The 16,625-nt window shown below is 39.4% G+C and overlaps 2 protein-coding genes across 5 annotated transcripts; one reads left to right on the plus strand and one right to left on the minus strand.

Annotated features, from left to right (window-relative positions):
- Positions 1-625: 625 nt before the first annotated feature.
- LOC117306493 (peptide deformylase, mitochondrial-like) lies at positions 626-4,023 on the minus strand. Of its 4 annotated transcripts, none has more exons than XM_033791041.1 (4): positions 3,967-4,023; positions 2,339-2,918; positions 1,746-1,905; positions 626-859 (listed from the first exon to the last, which is right to left on the minus strand). In XM_033791041.1, exons 2-4 carry the CDS (start codon positions 2,807-2,809, stop codon positions 699-701), a joined length of 792 nt encoding a protein of 263 aa, XP_033646932.1. In that variant the 5' UTR covers positions 2,810-2,918; positions 3,967-4,023; the 3' UTR covers positions 626-698. The 4 variants fall into 4 exon arrangements, with proteins under 4 accessions (XP_033646932.1, XP_033646935.1, XP_033646933.1 ...); XM_033791044.1 differs by lacking the exon at positions 3,967-4,023 and adding an exon at positions 3,793-3,954; XM_033791042.1 differs by lacking the exon at positions 3,967-4,023 and adding an exon at positions 3,408-3,785.
- A 528-nt stretch (positions 4,024-4,551) lies between these two features.
- LOC117306495 (3-ketodihydrosphingosine reductase-like) lies at positions 4,552-13,068 on the plus strand. Its single transcript, XM_033791051.1, has 10 exons — positions 4,552-4,780; positions 6,389-6,478; positions 7,204-7,263; positions 8,230-8,295; positions 9,342-9,437; positions 9,960-10,151; positions 10,676-10,759; positions 10,997-11,080; positions 11,874-11,975; positions 12,637-13,068. Exons 1-10 carry the CDS (start codon positions 4,580-4,582, stop codon positions 12,742-12,744), a joined length of 1,083 nt encoding a protein of 360 aa, XP_033646942.1. The 5' UTR covers positions 4,552-4,579; the 3' UTR covers positions 12,745-13,068.
- Positions 13,069-16,625: the final 3,557 nt, after the last annotated feature.

Genomic DNA, 16,625 nt, shown 5'->3' on the forward strand with positions numbered 1-16,625 from the left:
ATATTTGACGTAATTTTCCCTGCATCTTTAAACGACCTTATTAAATAATGAGAAGAATAAGTCACAATATGTACAGTGATGAACTAGAAGCATTCTCAAGTAGCCTTCCGTTTTATTCATTCTTTTATGTATGTAATAACAGAAGGCTAATATAGAAAGTCAAACTAAAAATAGAGGGCGGTATTGCGTGAAACGAGCCTCGAATTGTGACATCAGATGTTCAGGCTACGATAATTATTCGCTCGGCCCCAGCGGCCAGTCTATCCAGGACCACTGGGATGGGCTAATCGCTTGCACAGATTCTTGTTCAGGAAGTATGTCATGCGTACAGTGCATATAAATATGGTGCAGTGTGAGTGTGATTCATGATGGGACTGCGCATTATCAAACCAATGACAGTGCATGATACGTTTGCCCATCCCAGCGCCTTTGGTTAAAGCAATGTGCTGGGGACGAGCGATCGATAATTATCACAAACTGACTTGCTTATGCATATAAACTGCCCAGAGTTGGCGCCCTTGTCGAAGCACAAACGGAGTCAGTCCAGAATAGCACCATTTCTCAGAGTCTTTGATTTAATCTGCACAGCATCTTTAATACAAGACTTGCAGTCCAGAGGCGTTAATATCTCTCGAAACATCAACATTTCTAATTTATTATTATCTTTTCATAAAAATCGAAACAGAAAAGTATTATGATCATTTTATATTCCACTTTGGCCATTCCTTGTCCAGGAAAGTAAGAGGGTCCATCGTGTCAATAAAGAGTTTTCCGCGTAGATGGTCTACTTCGTGTTGGATGATTCTAGCGGCATAGCCAGTAGTTCGCCACGAAACCTCTTCCCCTTTCTCATTCAAACCTGGATAACAAAACAATAACAAGAACATAATAAATGAGCAGGCCTCTATGCTTCGTTTTTGAAAGGCTTGTCTCCTTGTTATGGGAAAATTGTAAATTTCTGAGTTCAAGAGCACTTCAAGGGCACCAAGGCAATGACCATAGGGCACTGGGGCAATCACCTCCGTTGCCTCCATGAAGTATTAGGCCTGAATGGGTATGTCAGGGGTGAGAGTAAAATGCTGGGAAAATAGTCTGAAACTTGGATCTGGATCATTGGAGGTTCTTTGAAACGATGAGAATTTTCAAATTTTGCTAACTTAAGGAGTTACAGAAAACGAGAAAACAGCATCCCAGTGCTGGAGATGTAGATCAAAGAGCAGAAATTGCAAGTGAAAGAACGCTTTGTACATGTACACAACACCATGTACAGGTGAAACATTCAAATACGAGCAATTTTTAAAAGATAACAATTAGAAACAGTCGCCCAAAATTATGAACAATTATTTTGTAAAGCATTTGAAAGATTAAACAGAGAAATATAGTGGCAATGATGCATCAACAGAAACAGGTGTAATTTCGATCCATTAATCGTCGTCTGCTCAGAGCTATACGTATAAGGTCATCAATGGCAATTTCCTATACGAAATTATCAAAAGGTCCTTAATGAAAAATGCATACAAATGTACCAACGAACCAAAATAGTCAACATAAAAATAAAAACATTTGGTTTCTTTAGAATGGTTCTTTTTGCTTAACAAATACTTTGACGACCATTCTTGATCAATAAACCCATATTAACAGGAGCTCCAAAATATCCAGACAAGTTGCACTAAGGATCTTAAATAGTTCTGAGCAGCCGCAATATTACAACCCAAACCAATCACATTCTAAACAGTTGAACAAACCTGTTATTTGAACACCATAGGCCCGAGGTACACAAGCATCATATCCGCAAAGGCTCATACAGCCTTCTAAAAAGGTCACGACACGTGGGTCAACGACCTTGACTTTCGGATTGATGAACACCTTCAGAGGGAAGACTTTACATTCTTGTGCTTTTAGAACCTACAAAGAGTTGAACAAAAAAAAACTTAGTTAAAATATTTTGTTTTGAAAAGACTAGAGCAAAGATCGTTAATTTGGAAGGCTAAATAATCTCAGTCAAACTGAGAAGCTGAGCCGAATTGCGAAGGACTTGGCTACAATGTGGTCGAAGGGGCCTTTTGACAGCTTGTCGCATCGACCATAATAGACCACAGACAGAGAACCAACGCTCTCCTCTCCCATGCCTTCCCCACTGAGCTATTTATGGGCATTTTCGAATCCACGGTTTCAGCTTTTGATTCGGCTTCATGCTCTATCCTTTCGTCTGAAGTCCTGAGCACATTTGTAAAGCAGGCACAATATTGTCAAAACAACCGCAGGACCAAGCTGAATCTTGAGCTGAAGCTGTGGTTTCGAAAAGGTCCCATAACATTTCCAAAAAGTATTATCTCACCTCCTCGTCAAACCACTTCAAGTGTCTCTTCGTTAATTCCATAACGATGATTTGTTTGGCGACGCCCACCTGGGGCGCGGCACAACCGACAGCTCTAACCTTCCTCATCTGTTTCACCATCGTCCTAATAACGTTCTGTATCTCTGCTGATTTGATCTGCCGAGGGTCGACGGGTGAACTTTGACCCCGGAGTATCGGGTCACCAACTTGGCAGATGTGATCATAGGGTGGGACCTTCATCTTGGGTCTTCTCAAGAGACTACGAATCTGCCGAAGAATTTGTTTGCCGAGTGTTTCCTCAATAATCACTCTGCTTGCAAATGTTCTCCTTTGCTCAGAAACGTTTAGTTCAATAGGCTTTTGAAGCCTTCTTGTCTCCTGGGCACATATTGGTCTAAGATACTGAGCACTTCTTGTGTTCAATGATGGACATACATTTAACAATGCACTGATTCTAACACAAACAGCCATAGTTGGTAAGAAAGAGCACACATCCAAGGGCAAGGCCTTATCTAATTCAATTAGAGTTTAATCTTGAAGTTTGAAGGTTGAGTATTGCCATCACATTCATCAGATCATGCTGGATAAAAAAAAGAGTCAATAAACTTTGTCATGATGTCACTGTCAGGTATGATGTACAGATAAATAGAGATTCACAGTTTAAAGTCATTTAGCCTTTGAGAAAGACTCTGCTAGAGTCGAAACATCAGGCCATTAAATATTTTCTGCATCAGTATCAAGAGAGGGCGCTGTTGAACCCACACAACCCACACAAAGGTTAAGTCGTGCATGACAACATACACTGCATAGCAAACTGCCCCATCCTATTCCCCACAACGCATTGCGGTTCTGAATCGCGATAAACCTTATTGAAATTCTACTCTACCTCTAGCCTAGGTAGGCTACATTACATACCAGCTAGTTATAAAAACCCTGAGAAAGCATGGAGGTAGTTCTACTTCCCTTTATCCATGCTTTATCATATCTCATATCTGCCATGATCAATGTTGATCGTGCTTCTGATTTGTGGTGTGGGTCTGTCCTTGCTCTATGGTCCTACCAGACGTACCTTACAGTCCAGACATGTCGATGACAGCATACACTGCATAGCAAACTGCCCCATCTTATTACCCACAACGCATTGCGGTTCTGAATCGCGATAAACCTTATTGAAATTCTACTCCTAGCCTTAGAGGTACGCTACATGCATGGAGGTAGTTCTACTGTACTACGTACTCTAGTACTACTTCCCTATCATACTCATTATCTGCCATGTGAACCATGGTGATCGTGCTTCATATTTGTGGTGTTGGCCCTACAGACGAACCCTACAGACATGATGACAGTAGAGTAGTTGCGCGTCTGCGATAACGAGACCCTCCTCCCTGCCCCGAGAGCCCGGGGATTACGAAACTCTGTGCACAAAACGGAGCGAAATTTTGTTAACCACGTACAATTTCGACACATGTTGACAGACTAGTCACCAGATTTTCCCTTTTATACCACTTTCAATAATCATGACACAAATTCTACGCGCACAAACTTGATCGTGAATGTCTAACGAATCCATTCATAACACTCATAACGCCATTGAGGAAACATTTTGTAAAAAAGGGACAAACACTTACCACAGACCGGAGTGAACGATAAACTTCCCAAGTTTGGATTGTGAACCTTGTCGGCAGAGGGCGGATGCTTCGGATAGAAGAACACTTGAGGGCGCTATTTATAGAGGCCTGGGCGGGCGTTGTGTGTCCGGTCCTACTACTTTGCCGTCAACTCGCCGACTTGCCGTCAACTCACCGTCAACTCATTTTCGTGCCGTCAACTCATTAAATTTACATGAAAAATTTATAAATGGGACACGGAAGTGTTAAGTCTGGGCTAAACTACATATTTCTCATGGTTTTCGGTAAAAATTCATTCACAAAAACGACTTTGTGTTGATAAAAAAAAAGTACCAATCATTGACATCTTGGGCCAAGACTAATCAATGTGAAAAAGCAAGATGGCGGCCGACGGTTTTGCTGTTTCGAGATAATTTTTTCACGAGAAAAAAACTCAATTTTTATTCCGAAATATGACCAAAAACTTTCGCGAATTCTCTTTGAGCTGATACTTTACAGTTCTATGTTTCTTTTGTGGATTTTAAATGTATATTGGAGGAGTTGACGGCGAGTTGACGGCGCAAGTGAGTTGACGGCGAGTTGACGGCAAGTTGACGGCAAGTAGTAGGACCCGATGTGTCTGCTGTGTGTCAGAGGAGAGAAACGCAACGTTTTCAATTTAGTTTCTGTTGCTAACTTCAAGTTATTCAATATGGAATTATCTATTTTGCTGTGCATAGCTGTAGTTGTTTTTGTGCTGTGTCTATTTGGTCTCTTTTGGTTATCCTTGTCGATTCAACCGCCATTGCTGGAGCTGAAACAAGCCCATGTTATTGTGAGTAAAAACAAAACAAAAAACGTTCTTTTCAAGACATACATAGTCATACTCATACTGCATAGTTCATGAATCAATTATGAATTAATGTTGTACATCGCTATGGATGGATGGTATGACTTTTTTCTATACATTCTATTTTATGAGTACAGCCTCAAAAAGTTCTATACTAGGTAGGACCTAATTACTCCTTGAACTATATGAGCTTTGAATAATCTCACGCATAGCTGGCCTCTGCTCTGGTCTGGACTAGGCATCTCTGCTAAGTCTACATTATTTATAATTTAAAGATAAAATTAAAATATATCATACATAGATTGGTTTCTTATCTCCTGAAACCAAACATTACTGGTCTGAAATGGGGGAAAACGGATTTTCATGAAGTGTGTGTGCTTCAATTCTCAAGGGCCGTGGGGTGTTTTACTTTCATGCCTTATGGTATCTCTGGATTCTAATGAAAGGTGTGAAAACATATGACGTTGCTCCAATGTCGTGCATGCATAAGCACTGTTAATGGCGGACTGTCGCTCGCAACGTAAAACCAAAAATTGAAAAATTTTAACACACCATGAAGCGTAAGTTTTTAGTGTTAAAAAATTGGATAGATGATTTGAAAAAAAAACCTTTCAGTTTTTTATTGTGAACAATTTTTCTGTTACCCTACTGAAAACACATGACACCAGGATATAAATTAAATATGATCCCTCATGACATTCAGTTCACGATACTGGTTGATTGACCCCCCCCCCCCCCCCCCCCGACATTATGTTTTGGTAACGCAAATCTTGTTTTCTTCTTTTATCTCGCCAAAATTAGGCTCTATGTGTCCTTTGAACTCTCATTGGCCATGTGGGCGACAGAAAATCAACTCCGCAATCTCAAAATTTGTTATAACATGCTATATATAGGCCCCCTACAGCCTACTCCTTTTTTCTAAATTTGTCATCAGTTAGTTAGTATGACAAATAATTTTTTTTAAGACAGTGGACACTATTGCCATTGGTAACTGTCAAAAACTAGTTCTTACAGTTGGTGTATCTTAACATATGCATTTAAAACAACAAACCTGTGAAAACTTGAGCTCAATGGGAGACTTTCTGGGACGATAGAGGGCAGCAGACTTACCGGGTAAATCCATTGTTCTCAGAATTATGCGCATGTTCAGAACTACGTAAACAATGGAAATTTACCCGGTATGTCTGCTGCCGCCTAGCGTTGGAAAGTCTCCTATTGGTAGTCGAAGTTGCGAGATAATAATCAAAGAAAAAAACACCCTTGTCACACGAATTTGTGTGCTTTCAGATGCTTGATTTCGAAACCTCAAGTTCTAAATTTCTGAGGTCTCAAAATCAAATTTGTGAAAAATTACTTCTTTCTCGAAAAATATGTCACTTTAGAGGGAGCCGTTTCTCACAATGTTTTATGCTATCAACCTCTCCCCATCTCTTGTAATCAACTTCAATTCAAGTAAGGTTTTTGCTAATAAATATTTTAAGTAATATTACCAATAGTGACAGCCAAACAGTGCCCCAGTAACTGGGTCTGAATTCGTAGGTGTTAGAATATAATGCGATAATTCAAATATTTGCTTGATATTTTTTTTGATAGATAACTGGTGGATCAAGCGGTATCGGGAAAGCAGTTGCTACCGAGGTGTTAAACCAAGGAGCAAGTGTCACACTCCTAGCCAGGAATGAAGTAAGAAAACTTACAGCCTATTTCCCCTGTAAAGTATGGGGAGCTAAGTGCAAGTCAGCTGGTGGCGAAAATACTCAAAACAAAGCCCAAACTCAATGCTCAATTCTGCTAATTGTCACGTTTTACTAAAATAAGCTTGTAAATTTGGATGTTTTCTTTTCTATTGTACTTAAGATTATTCTATTGTAATTTTTACTGGAATTTTAACATAATGCGCCTTCAAACAGAATGCGCCTTCAAATGCGCCTTCAAAACAGTCCTGGAGAGAGAGCCCAACATATATCTGTATCTGTAACTATATTGTTGAGCCGGCAAAAAAATGTCTAAAGACACACATCACACCAGCTTTGCGCATTATGTAGATGGGATGGCTTAATTTTTGAAGTGCTTAGCGAGAGTGTCTTTGAAGATATCTAATGAGTTGCTGGAAATCACACTACCGGGTAAGGCGTTCCAGTCCTTGATGGTGGCCGGAAAAAAACTGTTGCCGTAGATTTTGGTTGAGTGACGAAGTTGATGAAATTGGAGATTGTGTTTTCTGGAGGGTCGAGTGGAATGTTGAGCAAAGTCTTGAAGAGGGATTTCAACTAAGTTATTAACAGATTATTGTTATTATTATTCACACATTTCAGAGTACACATTTTGTAAACAAATTTTTGTAAACAGTTACAAAAGACCTCTTTCAGTTATAACAAAAATCATGTGACTTCTTGTTTGTTTTACAGGCAAGGTTACAGCAAGCACAGCAAGAACTACAGCAGTATATCACTGATAAGACCAATCAGGTACAAAAACTATTAAGTTAAGTTTTCATGCACATTGAGGTCCAAACATGGGGGGACCTGGTGTTCACTGTTTGGTCATGACCTGGGCCCAGTTTCATGGCTCTGCTCACCGTAAGTAAAGAATAGGCACTTACGGAAGCAGGGAATTCCATGCCTACCCCAAGCATAATTTCACAGGTAAGCAGGGAATTTTGGCTTGTGCACGTGTGTACTCCACGTTACTAAGCATTCTATGCTCACTCAGCTAGCGTAGAAATTTGGCGCTTGCACGTAAACAGAGAATGGTGATCATAAGCGCGATGGTGGGGAAGCAGAACCATGAAATTGGGCCTAGGTTGGTGGTTGATCGCTGTTAATGGACAGCATCGAAGGAGAGGACCACTAGTACCTCTAACAAAAAAATATGTACGAATTATCAGAACTTTTTTCTTGCAACCTTGAAGACCTTTTGAGCCCAATTATTCACAGAATTGTTATTTTTTGCATGGGACACATCAAGTGAGAATACTGGTGTTTGACAATTACCAAACGTGTCCAGTGCATCCCAGATATTTGTTTACCCTCCTTAAAGGCAGTGGACACTCTTGGTAATTACTCAAAATAATTATTAGCATGAAACCTCACTTGGTAACGATAAAACATTGTGAGAAACGGCTCCCTCTGAAGTGCCATAGTTTTCGAGAAAGAAGACATTTTCAACGAATTTGATTTCGAGACCTCAAGTTTAGAACTTGAGGTCTCGAAATCAAGCATCTTAATGCACACAACTTCGTGTGACAAGGGTGTTTTTTTCTTTCATAGTTATCTCGTAACTCCGACGACCAATCGAGCTAAATTTTCACAGGTTTGTTATTTTATGCATACGTTGAGATACAGCAAGTGAGAAGACTGGTCTTTGACAATTACCAATAGTGTCTACTGGCTTTAAATTCAATGCAAATGTTAAAAATTTTGGTTTTATTTCAGAGAATTCTTTGCATTCCAGTCGATGTCTGTCGTGACTATTCAGCAGTTGAAGCTGCCATTAAAAAGGTACGTGTAACTATAACAACAAACCAACAAGACTATGGAAAGTCTAATAAAATAAAATAAAACATAAAAATAACAGATGTATGTCTTTCTGTATAATAGACTGCAAGTCTTGGGCAAGTTTAAACTTTCGGGATTGGTCCCATCCATATTGTGAATTCAGTCCTTTTTTTATTGATGGAAGAATTGCTGTTAAATCTTGTCACTTTCAAAGCTCTTCGTGGCCTACAAAGTATCTCTTGTCTGTATATCTGATCTCTTACATTAAACACATTCCTGTTCATCCTCTTCGCTCTGCTGGACAATCCATACTGACTCAAACTAATTTTTTTCCACTTTTTCCACTTCTGCACTTTTGTTTTGGAACGAATTACCTATTTATGTATCATTCGTCAAGCTGACTCTCTTCAGATTTTCAAGGGACTTTTAAAGACTCATTTGTCTCAATCATTGTTTTGAAACAATTGCTTTCAGTATATATTTATTTGTTTATGTTCATTGATTTTTTGTTTTTTTTCTGTTGCCCATCATAAGAGGCTCCTGCATTGTACTTCATATAAATGTATTGTATTATTATTATTACTATTATTATTATTATTACTGACATAGTCAAGTACATGTACTTGCATTCTTGAGATCAAGACGTCGTCTGATATTCAGATTTCATCTTTACTCTTTCATCGTATGGGGTGTTGTGGCCGAGCGGTTAAGAGCTCCGAATTCAAGCTCTGCTGATTCTGTTCAGCAGAGTGTGAGTTCGAATCCCGGTCGTGACACTTGTGTCCTTGAGCAAGACACTTTAAAACTATGTTTGCTTCTCTTCACCCAGGGGTAAATGGGTACCTGTGAGGGCAGAGATGGTTCTTGTGATTGATTTAGCCGAGTAGCGCATTTGTTGCTTGAGGCTGTATACTCCCCAGGGAGCTGAGATGGTTTAAGGAGTGAATCAAGGCCAAGTGACCAGGGGTAATATCTTGAAGCGCTTTGAGACACCCATAGGGAGTTAAAAAAAACGCTATATAAAACTCAATATTATTGTTATTATGTAGGCCATAGATGTGCTTGGACCATGTGATATCCTCGTTAACTCAGCAGGAATGTCCAGAGCCTTATCCTTTGAGGACACACCCATTGAAGACTTCAAGGTAGAACTTAAAAGCTATTATTAGAATGGTAATTGTTTAAAGGCAGTGGACACTATTGGTAATTACTCAAACTAATTGTTAGCATAAGAAGTTGCATGGTAACAAGCAATGTACAGCTGTTGTTAGTATAAAACTTTTTGAGAAACGACTCCCTCAGAAGTAACGTAGTTTTCAAGGTAGAAGTAATTTTCCACTAGAATATATGAATTTGATTTTGAGACATCAAAACCAAGCATCTTAAAGCACATAACTTCGTGTGACAAGGGTTTTTGCTTCTTCCATTATTCTTCGCAACTTCGACGACCAACTGAGTTCAATTTTTCACAGGTTTATTTTTTTGATATGTTGAGATACACCGATTGAGAAGACTGGTCGTTGACAATTACCAATAGTGTCCAGTGTCACTAAGTCGGACTTTGCTTGAAGGAATTTTTCCTTCATCTAGGATCAGCCCTACCTTATTATTCAGTGGAACTTCTTTGAAACTGATTTTCACTACACCTTTCCCCTTTTTCTTTTCAGAAAGTGATGGACGCGAACTACATTGGCTCAGTTTACCCAACGAGGGCGGTATTACCATACATGAAGAAGCGTAGGGGTGGTAGGATAGTGTATGTGGCCTCCCAAGCAGCTCAGCTTGGTGTGTACGGATACACGGCGTATGCTAGCAGCAAGTTTGCTCTCCGTGGACTGGCAGAGACGCTACAGATGGAGGTAAGCAAGCAATGTTCAGCTGGGGATCGGACGTCCTAAGCAGCGCTGTAGCCACGGTGGGCCACAGTTGGCGGGCCCGCCCAGCACTGACAATTTTTTCGCCCGGCACTCGGGCTGTAAAGCAGACTAACGCCCACCTCAAAATTTACCCAGAAATTAATACAAAATTAAAAATACTGCCGATATTGATCACGTTTTTCTATGTTTTGTAATTTTAAATGCAATGTGTAATTCTTCTGAGCAGGAAATTTGGGAGAAAAAAGTATGAACGTATTCACATGATACTTGTTTCTTGTGTTTTCTTCGTGAAGTAGTCCGGCTGAATACCCATTGCTTTTTTGTCTGTATGGTCGTGACACATTCTGTGTGCGCTGCTCGACATTTCTGGACTTTGCCAACTTTCAAATGAGAATGCCCACCACTAAAATTGTTCTGGCTACAACACTGATTCTAAGGCCAAAGCCAAAGCTGTCAATTCGGATGTCAATTATCAAAAAATTGTACTTTTTTGTTTCTCTGTTTAGGTCAAACCATACGGTATTTATATTACCATAAGTTTCCCACCTGACGTTGAAACACCAATGCTTGCTGAAGATAAAATAAATATGGTGAGTTTTAAAAGCATTATTTCCCCTTTTTCTCCTGCATTTGTATGTAATTTGTGCGATTATCTCTTCGAGGCTTGATTTTATTGTAATTCAGGCCTAGCAACATCATGTGTGTATCTGTATAGTGTAAAACTCTATAGCATTTGCAAACCAGTTGTGTCTGTGCGCATTCGTGAATGTTATTAGCGCAAGCCCTGGGTGTTCATGTGGTTTTGTTTGCTTTGGTTTTACTTACAGCCAAAAGAGACTGTTCTTATATCGGAGTCGTCTGGTCTTCATCAACCGGACGAAATCGCTCAAATTATTGTCAAAGACGCAAAGGTAAAGAAAACATTTCAAGTATTGCAGACACACTAATGAGTTTTTCTTGTTTATTCGTAATGGTTTAATAGATGTTAAATATCACATGCATGTTACTAGGTTGGGATTCGAACCCACGACCCTCGCAATTCTAGAGCAGTGTCTTACCAACTAGACTACCGAGATTGCCCGGTAGGTAGAGGCAGTTCGAATTCTATGTTTTGGCAGCGGGTACCGCAACGATATAATAGATGTTTTGTCTAGTTAATCCATAATGGTTTTTCCAACAGTCGACTTATTTAGCTTGATGGCATCACATATTGAGTATTAATTCTTAGAGCGTCCTCAGGCTCAAATTGCATGCAGCACTCAATGGTCGTGCGTATGTGCCAATGCTAACGCTAATAGATTTGACTTTGCATTCCATATCAGTTTGAATCGATCGCATCGCATGATCAATAAGCGGAAGCTAGTGCAACAGTTTGTGTATGATTCGATTCTGTTGCATTATGTATTTTATGCTCTTAGTCCTATATAATTGGATATTCTCATTTCGGTTTTGGTTGCATTCTCCCCTAACGCTTTGTGTTCTTCAAATAAGGCGCTTTTTATGTACGGTTAATATTATTTTTATTATGACTTATGACATGTATATAATTTTAAGGATTCAACATGATTATTTTGTCATTAGCGTGGGAGGTTTGAGAGTTTCGTTGGATTAGACTAAACGTTGACCTATTTATCAAATTCTCTCACTATTACTTACAGTCCGATGATATAATTTTGATGACTTAACGTTACTATTTTTCATTAGCGTGGGAGGTTCCACAGTTTCGTTGGCTTTGATGGTTTTTTCTTGGCCGTCGTTTCCTGTGGTATGTCACCCGTCACTTCACTTCTAGAGGTGTTTCTGCAGGTAAGTCTGACTCTTAAAGGAACGCGATGCCTTGGATCAGTCGAGTTGGTCATTTGAAATCATTTGTTATGAAATGCAAGTGTTTCTTCGCGACGTAAAAGGAAAACCGAGCAACCGAGGCCTGGTTCTTAGATAATTTACCTGAAACTTCGTCTCGGTAAAATTATCAAGAACCAGGCCTCGTTGGGATTAAACCACTAGTTGAAAACCTCTTCACCACACATTGATTCCCTTATTTATGGTCCAAGGAAATTTCGGCGTTAAGAAAAAAATGAGCTGGTTGATTTTTTTTCTTTCCAAGTTGCCCGCTTTTTTTTGTGGGAAATGCATATCCCTCAAGGGGTAGATTTTTTGTTTGGTCTTTTTTGTGGTTTTAGAACCAAATGGTCAGCCACTTTGAAAGTGACCGTCTGTTACTGTTGGCTTTCCCTGCCAGGGTTATTTGTTTTGCTTCTAATCGTTTTTGTGTACCACACTCACTGGAGGTTGTTTCCTACATGTGTCTGCCCGCCAAGCCGTGTTCCTCAGTACTTTGCTGAGGGATTGTTTTATTGTTGGATTCTCTTAAAAACTATCGTTTTGTTTGTCCTTATTTGCAGCTGTTCAATTTTGTTTATTTATTGTATTTCTTTTGTTTCTCCTCTCAACTTTTTTTTGCTAGGTTTTCCTGATGAGCATTTTGAAGTTGATCTCGTTTTTCTTTGTGGCAAATTTCAACGGGATCGTCATGAGATGCTTCAAGGAAAGAGAAAGCCAAAAACAGAAATGATGAATTTTGTTTTTAAATCATCAACTAATTTCCCTTCAAGTACTGGTGTATATTTTTCGATCAAGTAAATTTGTATTTTTTTATAAATATTGCGTGTACATTTTGTTACTGGGAGACTTTTCCTTAACCCCTTCATAATGCACTAACTTGGTAAGGAGCAATGGAGAGCAAGAACACGCATGGCTCTCCAATGCCTTTCTGCACAACTCTGCCGCGCGCGCCCTGCATACGCGCACCCATGTCTGACCTTAATGTCGGACCTTCGTTGCGTTGTGATTGGTCAATACGCATTGGGGCGGAGCTTAATGGATCTGTCTATTGAATGAAAGTTTTCACAGATCTGTTATTTGATGCATTAGGTGTTGGGATACACCAAGTATGAATACTTGTCGTTGACAATTACCAAATGTGTCCAGTGCCTTTAAACCTCCCTCGGGTCACCCTTGTGATAACACAATAAACCAACTCCCCCACTATTCTGGAGGTAGTGTCCTAGAGCTACTCAAAAGGTAATCGTGGTTCAGTGGTTAGACGGCACGGCTAGCAATCAGAAGGTTGGGGGTCCAAATCCTACCAAGCTAATCGCTGATTTCACAATGAGTTCAATAAGTATTGTCGTCTTAATAATGAATCACTATTTCTTCATTTGTGCAACTTGTAATCATCATAGACGTTGAACCAATGTTTGTATGAGAGAGTTTGGCTGTCGCCAGCTTGATGTTTTTTTTTCAATCAGAGTTTGAGTTCCCTTGATGGGAAGATCATCTAAACAAAGCCAAACATTTTTCTACTAAGCAGGAAACCAGTCACATTTTCTACTTGTAAAAATGTGTTTTAGCTGGTGACCTAATTCTGGTAAGCATCGTTTTGTTAGGCTTGGGCAAAGCTGTCTTGACTTAAATAGTCGAAACATTGATAGTGAAGTTCATAACGATCAACTATACGCTATTTTCTACCTTCCGCCCGGGTCGTTGTTGAAAAGCATGACAGTTCTTTTCAAAACTGAGAAGTCTCCTGATCAATCTGAAAATCTACTCTGTGGTAGTAGAATATGTAGTAAGACGGTTCTCTAAAGGACAAACTTTACCTGGCAAGTAAACACACACATGGTGTTACCGCAAACCAAATATGATTCCTTACCATGCAATGCCTCAAATCCAATATGCTGTCTTGACTAGACCACTTTTTGTGCAAATGGTGGAACAAACAATGTGTCTTATTATTGTAATCTTCTACGAAGACAAACGGGTAATTTCTTGGACTTCATTTTCTTCTGTGTTGTATCAACACATCAAACTCCCACCCGAGTGATTTTGCCTGCAGATGTTTTTCGCAGAAATCTGGAAAGTACTGAGTAATCTGGTGCTTAATAGACATCAGTGTAAGGGTAACGACAAATTATGTATCAAATAATAAATGGAAATTGTTGTAAACCAAACAACTTGTGAACGAGTGTTAAAATTTATTTGCATAATATATACACATGACAATGTACAATAGAATTTACATGTACTGTATCTGTTTTAAAAACACAACTCTGAAAATAATCTTCACTCTGTTGTCTCTGGTCATCGGACTTGTCCCCCCCCCCCCCCACTTTCTCATTGACCTCAAGATTTTTCAATACAAATGTCTTGCAAAATGAAAAAGGCCTTGCCCTACCATTGTCAATGTTTTAAAACGCCTTACAGATGCTATGTCAGATTTTTGGCCGATTTGACCCAAAAATTTTGATTTAAAATTCAATTGGTATTTTGATGGGGGTCGAGAAAGTTACAAGCTTTCATTTGAGCCATTTCTCAAAAAAGTCCGCCAAGTATTAGTAGCGTAGCAGTGAAATAAATTGCTCAAAATTAGTTTTTGTCGGGATCCCGACAATATACCCGACAATATATCACGTGACCAATTCTTATGTGTTTTATAAGAAACGCTTTAAATTTTTGTCTTGGTTCTTGACCATTAAAAGTAAAAGTTAAACTTTTTTTCATTAAAGCGGCTGACATGGCATCTTTAATGAAGTTCAAAAGCCTTAGTGCTAATAAACCCTCCAGCTCTTGCTAATTTTTTGATCAAGTTGACCAACCATTTGAAACCTTAAGCTTGAAACCATTCCACTGCATGAGGTGCTTATGATTGATGGCACATCTGTGTGGATGAGTAACTGTACACTTATGTAGTGTGTGCATGCACTCGCCATATCATTGCAGACTGGCATCATATTATTGTCATTTAAAACCATAGTAGATTAGATTGACTGGTCTGACAGTAGGAGGGTTGACTGTGTACTGTGAAGATGCATTCACCACATGACATCATATTGCCAGCTGGCAAAGTGCATCTATCATTCAAACCCCACGGGCAATATTAAAGAGTCAGACAGTAGGAGGTTGACTGTCGAGTGTACCCATTCACCACATAATATTATTGCAGTATGGCATAGCCCATCTATCATTCACAACCACAATGGATTATGACTGGTCAAACAGTAGGAGGGTTGACCCTGTAGCAACATTCACCACATGATATCATATTGCAGGTCAACATAGTGCATATATTATCATTCATAACCACAGTGCATGATATTGAATGGTCAGACAGTCGGAGGGTTGACTGTGTGCTGTGTAGTTACATTCAAACTATACATCATATTGCAGGCTGGCATAATCTCTATCATTCAAACCACAGTGGATGATATTAAATCAATGCACTATTCTCGAGTGGCTGGTTGAACATACACTATTGTCAGTTTTGATAAACATACAAAAGGGTGGATCATGGAGAACTATTTATGGTGACTTTGATCAAATCAATAAACTTTAAAGTAATGGTATGCCACTGTACCGTACCCTCCAACTTCTATAAATAATAGGTGCAATATTGAAATAATCCAACCACGAAGGCGACTTCATTCGGCGGGCAACGCAACTCGTTCACTCTTGTGATGACTATTCCTGTCCAACTCTGCAGGGTCAAGGGTCGGTGGCGCTGGGGCATTGCTGAGGGCTTCTTGCGTCTCTTTGGCAGTCAGTGGTACCGGCGGGATAGCGGTAACCTCAGCTGGTGGTTGTTTGGTGGTCGTTTTCTTGTTCCACACGAGGCTCTCGCCGACCTGTAAAGCGGGTCCAAGCTTGCTGGCGATTTCAATTATCTATAGAAACAGAAAGCCTGACATGAATAACTTAATAAAGACCAAAAGGGGAAACTGACTGGGTAAATTTTTAAATGATTTGTAGTTGAACAAAGAACAATTTACTAGAGTTGGACTCAAACCAACGATCTCCGGATTAACGCGCCAGGGCTCTACCAACTGAGCTATCTAGCCCTATATTGGCGGTCTCATTCTCTTTTGAAACACTGTCTCTTGATTTCACTTTGTTCATTATGTATGTTTTGACGATTTGATGTATGATTTTATTAAATGGCGCCAATAAACCATTATCTCCGTATTTTGTAAAAATCTTTGTTTGGGGGTGCCAATCAGAAGCCACACAACTGTTAACTGAGTTTTCAGTCCCTTCTTGACTGTGTGGGTTTTCCCTAGAACAATGATCTGCATTTTTCCTCCCACATCTAAAAAAAACAACCTGAAATTTCATTGTCTTCTCTCTTCTCGTTTTGCTCTAATACGAGCATGGTTGTAAAGATGCTGTGCAGATCAGAAAGACTCTGTGAAATACTGGACTCAACTCAAGCGTGTGCTTTGTTTTAAAGAGTCTATGTAACTTTTGTAGGACAAAAAACACAATGTCCACAGATTTACACTAAACTTACACAGTTTGAAGATAATGATAGTAGAAAGCTTCCCTGAAAATTTTACGTGCTGAGGTGCTGTAGTTTTTGTGAAATGAGTAAAACAATGTCATGAAAATAATTTTCGTCTC

This window comes from Asterias rubens, unplaced genomic scaffold (assembly GCF_902459465.1).
Source record: "Asterias rubens unplaced genomic scaffold, eAstRub1.3, whole genome shotgun sequence".
Taxonomy (NCBI): domain Eukaryota; kingdom Metazoa; phylum Echinodermata; class Asteroidea; order Forcipulatida; family Asteriidae; genus Asterias; species Asterias rubens.